Here is a 6,000-nt window from a genome sequence, read left to right as displayed (position 1 = left end):
AAAATGGAGAAAAGTTCTCTATCAAAGAGGGTCCCGTCAATGCTCAGATACAGAGGGGGTGGGGGGTCGAAATGACCTCCCCTCCTCGCCCCGCCCCCATGATGCCAATGCACGCACTCTCATTGGCCTTGCCTGTGCAAGGGCCACGCTCCTTCACAAAGAACATCGATCCATATAAAGTAGCAGACCCCTCCATAAAAACATAAGGGGTAAAAAAATGTTACCATGATCTCGTGGCCCCTGCATCGTTTAGACACAAGGGGGAATGAAATGATCATCCCACCTTCTACCAAAAAATATGATTATCCAACCCTTGCAATGCTTGTACGTATGCTCTCACTGGCCCGCACACGAATGCAGGCTCTAGAGGCCCACAAAGCGATCTCCCGCCCAAAAATAAAACACACACAAACAACTGCCCAAACTAACGCCTCTGGTTTTCTCCTAATTCCCCAGTCGTCCCTTTCGATATTAATCGGGAAATCTCCGGTTCGGACTTTACGAAAGGCATATAGGGTTCTGGTCCCGATTAAACAGGTTCATCTAGATTCTAGACGGACCGGAGCAGTACGGATCTGATAACAACATATCCCAGGTTCGCAGCTTTAATTGTCACAATATCACCGGTCGTCAAGCCGCTAAAAGTGCGACTAAATCGGGCATGGCGACTATCACGGTGTCCTTGTTTTTGTTGATACTGATACTCTCCTTCTCCCCATCGTCTCCATTGCTGATCAAATCTAAAGCCCCAGAGCTTCGCCCCTTCAAAGCTACTCCTCGTTTCCTCGGAAAATTTGCAGAGCTCAACAGACCGAAAGCGCTTCCGAAATCATATCAATATGAGGCGCGATACTTCACACAAAGTCTTGATCATTTCGGCTTCTCAGACCTCCCAACTTTTCAGCAGCGATACCTCATCAACACCGATCACTGGCTCGGTCCAGAGCGGATGGGCCCTATCTTTCTCTACTGCGGTAACGAAGGCGACATCGAGTGGTTCGCTGCCAACACCGGCTTCGTTTGGGAGATTGCTCCCCGCTTCGGCGCCATGGTTATCTTCCCCGAAGTAAGCTTCTGAGGCGCTTTGGTTTTCTTTGTATGGATCGACTCCGATGATTCTGTGTTCTTCTTGAATTTAATTTTTTATTTACTTAATAAAGTTGCAAAATTTTTATGGAAGGATTTTGATCATAATTGAGTCGAAAAATGATTTTGATTTTTTTCTTGTCTTGGTTACTATCTGTCAGCATCGTTACTATGGTGAGTCAATGCCCTATGGCAATAGAGATCTTGCCTATAAGAACGCTGCTTCTTTGGCGCACCTTACGGCCGGACAAGCACTTGCTGACTTCGCTGTGTTGATTACTGACCTGAAACGGAATTTATCTGCCGAGGCTTGTCCGGTTGTGTTATTTGGGGGATCTTATGGTGGAAGTAAGGCTTTGCCGATGCTTATCTTTTGTTCTTCTTCGTCTTCTTTCTTTTAGATAATGGCAATGAATTCAATTGGGTTTGTTGTCTCCTTTGTTTCAGAAATAACCTTCGTTTAACCCTTCGACTGGAATTATTGAAACAGTGTTGGCAGCATGGATGAGACTTAAGTACCCACACATCGCTATTGGAGCACTTGCTTCATCGGCACCGATTCTGCAATTTGAAAATATTGTGCCGCCTGAAACGTTTTATGACATTGTCTCCAATGACTTCAGGGTCTGTGGCTCTCTCTCTCTCCCTCTTCTCTCGGTTCTGGTCCTGAGTCGACATACCAATGTAAACACACTGTGTTATAGCTTTTTCCTTCCTCTTTCTTACGCAGCGTGAAAGTGTGAGCTGCTTTAACACTATAAAAGAGTCATGGGATGCAATAGAAGCAGAAGGCCAGACTGCTGAAGGGCTGTTGAAACTAACCCATACTTTTCGTATCTGCCAGTAAGGTGACTCGTGCTGTTTCAATGTGTAAGCGCTTTTCTATTGTGAGGTAAATCTCATTGTCTAATTTTTTTTTCATCTGACTCTGGATGTGATCGAACACAAATTCAAGGAATCTGAGTAGCAGTCAAGATCTTTCAGACTGGTTGGATTCTGCTTATAGCTATTTGGCCATGGTGGATTATCCCTATCCCTCTGAATTTTTGATGCCTTTGCCTGGAAATCCAATAAAAGAGGTTAGTTCGGCTTGTCAAATATAACGTGAATCTGCTGTTTGTTAGCTACTTTGAGTTTCATCTTCTTTATTCTTTTTCAACTTATCCTCTTATAGGAATGGTCTGTGTCCTAGAAGGTGCCTAACTGTATGTTGACCAATTACACCATGTCAGAATGCATGTTTGTGGTTGTACCTCTCGACCATTAATAATGCAGTGCTAATCTCGAACCAGTGAGATCCAGTAGGAGATAAGCTTGGGACAGGATCACATGTAAGGAATAAAATCAGATTTTCAAAGAATTTTAATAACAGAGAATGAACGAATCAGATTCAGCCAAATTCCTCATCAAAGGCTCTAATTGGATGGGAGAATATAATATAAAAAATCAGGCTTGATCCAATGGTCATATTCTTAGGATACAAAAATTCCTGCTTGAGAAAAGAATTACCAAATCTGAGAACCAATGGTGATGTCAGAAAATCCAATATAAAAATCAGTTTCAGCACAACATAACAGTTCTAGTGATAACCAGAAATATGAAACCAAGGAATGAAAACAGAACTTGAAAATCAAGTTGACTGACTTGAAAGAGGAAAACTAGAAATCTATCAAAAGATGGAATTTGACTGTAGGATACTTTAGATCAGAAACCACTTGCTAGGTATGGATGCGGAATTGAAATCCAATGGTTAGATTTGAAGTTTCAGAAAATTCCTAGTGAGAGTAAGAAGTCAAGAAACAAGAAAATAAGATAGGATTGTATACTAAGAACAGAATCAGGATTAGAAATTAATATGAAGAGAGAAGAAAAAATTTTAGAAACTAACCTTGTTATCTATGGAGAAGAAGAAGAGAAGAGGACTGGTATGTGATACCAATCCAGTATGCATTGCTCAACAACACCAAAACTCTTAAAAAAAAACTCATATTCTTTAGTCAAAACATCTCTAATTGATGGGGTTGTATTACATATATAAAGGCTTTCTAAAATTCCTAAATTGAATCATAAAAAAGGCTCCTAATTACGCTCACATACTCAATAAAGTAAATAAACTCAAAACAGAACTCTATGTAACTATTAAGTATTTTTATCTAACCCAAATACTTAACTTAAATATTAATCCTACGTTCGAACTTTACACCCACTTTATGGGTTTATAAAGTAGGCCCATTAAAATGAAACCATAGAAAACAAAAGGCCCAACCTATTATATAACTACCTAGGTCAATTTCAGCCCACTGGATTGCCCCCAACACCTTATGAGCCTCTCAAGCTTGGATATAGGCCTCCATACAGGATTAATGCCTTCCCATTTTCTCCAATTCCAATTGGTTGTCTACTGTGGCAAACATGCCATAGTTAAGTTCTTTATAAGGAGCCCTATAAAGTATAAACTGAATTATGAGGGAAATCTCTTATTGTCCTGTGTTTTTTGTTAAACAATCATAAGACTGGATTTTACTATGGTGTAATGTTTTCCAATCAACAATGTTCTATTGATAGTAGACGAAGCCTAGGCATAAAAATAGATGCCCGCATGTTGGTTTGATCTTCCAAGGCCATATCATGCCTTAAGTAACCATTTTGTGAATCAAATCTATCATATTTATCTGTCCAGGCATGTTTTTGAGTCTATATTTATCTATACAGGCATGAGAACTTTTCCATTGTTGAGCCTATCTTTTTTGTGGATAATCTTCAATCATACTCTCAAACTTGTCACGCAGAGAATGTCAACCAATCTCTCTATGGGACTGAGCTTCTGAGTTATTTATTGTTTCCTAGGTATGCAGAAAGATTGACAGTTATCCTGATGGGACTAGTATTTTAGAGCGTATATTTGCAGGCGTGAGCATCTATTACAATTATACCGGAACAGTTGACTGCTTTGACCTGGGAGATGATCCTCATGGAATGAGTGGATGGGATTGGCAGGTCTATTATTTCTTGTTTAATCACTGACTTTTCAACTTCAGACTAATCTTTTATCCAAAGTATTTTTGCTTTCATCAGCCTTGAAGTACCACTGATTTTGAATATTGCCCTGTTTTAGGCATGCACTGAGATGGTTATGCCTATGTCCAGTAGCAAGGGCAAAAGCTTGTTTCCAACATATGATTTTGATTACTCTTCTTATCAAGAAGGGTGCTTTAAGGAGTTTGGCGTCAATCCAAGGCCTCGATGGATAACTACAGAATTTGGTGGACATGTAAGACAATAATTGTTGTTAACTGATTAAATGGCTTTCATCTTATCTATAAAAAGAATTAATTCATTTTTTTCCTCTCAAATTCTTGCCAATATCCTTTTCTACTTGGATTGTAGTATAGATAAGTTTCACTTTATCATCTATCGTTATCGTCCAACCCTTTGTGTTGGCTATAAGGAAGCAAATTGTCTTTCTAAAAGCATTTCTTTTTCTGTAATATTGTTTACATTAAAGAATGAGCGATATCTTGTTTGCATGAGACTTGGAAAGAAATGTCCTAGAATCCCAGAAGAAGAACAAACATTAATGCATTATTAGAATCAGGAACAGCAACATGGCATGTGATGCCATCAAGGAACATACCTAATCCCTGTCACATACTTTTAAAAATGAAACATATTAGTCAGTTGACTTCCACGAGATATATACTGAAGTGTTTCATATCTATTATGTATCCATAAATTACTGCACTTAACTTTTTTTTTATAAATGATTTTTATCTGTACTGAAGTGGGAACTCTCTATTTATTAATTATGCTCAATAAATGATTTATTGTTGTCCCTGCTTGCATAGAAAATAATTGTGACATTTTTCTTTTTTTTTAGCATAACTGCAATAGTTAGTTGTCTATTTGTGGAAAGATCTTACTCTGCTTTGCAAGTACTTTGTGGGACTGGAGTTTGGTCTTCAAAGAATTTGAAGGTCTGCCCAGGAAGTAGTTGAAGAGAAGGACAATCTTACACACATTTTTCGAGCCTAATTAATTTCAATGTACTTCCTGCTTCTCTTTTGAATATAGGACATGCCCAAATCCACAATGTGCAGTTTTTGACAAATGTCGCTGGATGTACGCAGTTCCCTATTATAAAAAGTAAAAGAAAATAGTGGAACTTATTATAGGTAGATAGAAGTTCTATTGGATCTGTCATAGAACTTGGGAAGAAGTGTGAATAGAATAAGTGTATTTGAGCTTTCAGGAGATATGGAAAACTATATATGTATCTAGGTTTAGAATTTTTTTAAAAAAAAGGTGAATGGTGAGGGAGGGGAACCAAGGGAATAAAGGTGGAATCTCTTGGGAGAACTGTAATAGCTTAAGGCCGAAAGAATGTGACCGTAGCAGTTGCATAAAAATCCATTTATGTGCTGGTAGACTGTTACTGGTTTTGCAGTGGTGAATATTCTGTCTTGGAGATTGACTTTAAGTACATTGTACGAGGAGGTATAGCAGTTCCCGTGGAATGGGAAACCAAAGAACTGTAAGACTTTTAAGTACATTGTTCGAGGAGGTATAGCAGTTCCTGTGGGATGTGAACAGAGAAATCAGAACCTAGATCAGTGGAGGGAGAATGATAATGTCTTACGAATGTCTTAATACATTTATCTTATGGTTCCTTCATGACTTGCCAATTGTGCACTGGCTTTTAGCTCACTAATAATTTGCCACTCCCTTACAAGTGCCATTCATGACTTAAGTCTTATATATGCCATATTATTTTTTGCTTGATTGGTTGGACGTGATCTTTTTCCTAGTTCTATTAAGTATTTATGAAATGGTCATCATTTGAGCGAGCGTCCAAATGCATGAGGCTCCCGCTATTGCAGGGTCTGGGAGGGGCAGTAGCGGGAGCCTTGTGCACTG

At 38.9% G+C, this 6,000-nt stretch overlaps 1 protein-coding gene across 1 annotated transcript in view; it reads left to right on the top strand.

The window, feature by feature from the left end:
- The first annotated feature begins 603 nt into the window (after positions 1-603).
- Positions 604-6,000, top strand: part of LOC122661821 (lysosomal Pro-X carboxypeptidase) — a 39,706-nt gene continuing 34,309 nt past the window's right edge. The window contains exons 1-7 of the mRNA XM_043857335.1: positions 604-1,066; positions 1,248-1,434; positions 1,577-1,710; positions 1,817-1,929; positions 2,042-2,165; positions 3,934-4,083; positions 4,202-4,357. Coding sequence (XP_043713270.1) covers positions 662-1,066; positions 1,248-1,434; positions 1,577-1,710; positions 1,817-1,929; positions 2,042-2,165; positions 3,934-4,083; positions 4,202-4,357 — 1,269 coding nt within the window. The 5' untranslated portion in view covers positions 604-661. The remainder of the gene's footprint in view (positions 1,067-1,247; positions 1,435-1,576; positions 1,711-1,816; positions 1,930-2,041; positions 2,166-3,933; positions 4,084-4,201; positions 4,358-6,000) is intronic.

Source organism: Telopea speciosissima, chromosome 5 (assembly GCF_018873765.1).
Source record: "Telopea speciosissima isolate NSW1024214 ecotype Mountain lineage chromosome 5, Tspe_v1, whole genome shotgun sequence".
NCBI lineage: Eukaryota > Viridiplantae > Streptophyta > Magnoliopsida > Proteales > Proteaceae > Telopea > Telopea speciosissima.
This window is presented reverse-complemented; position numbering and strand designations above follow the sequence as displayed.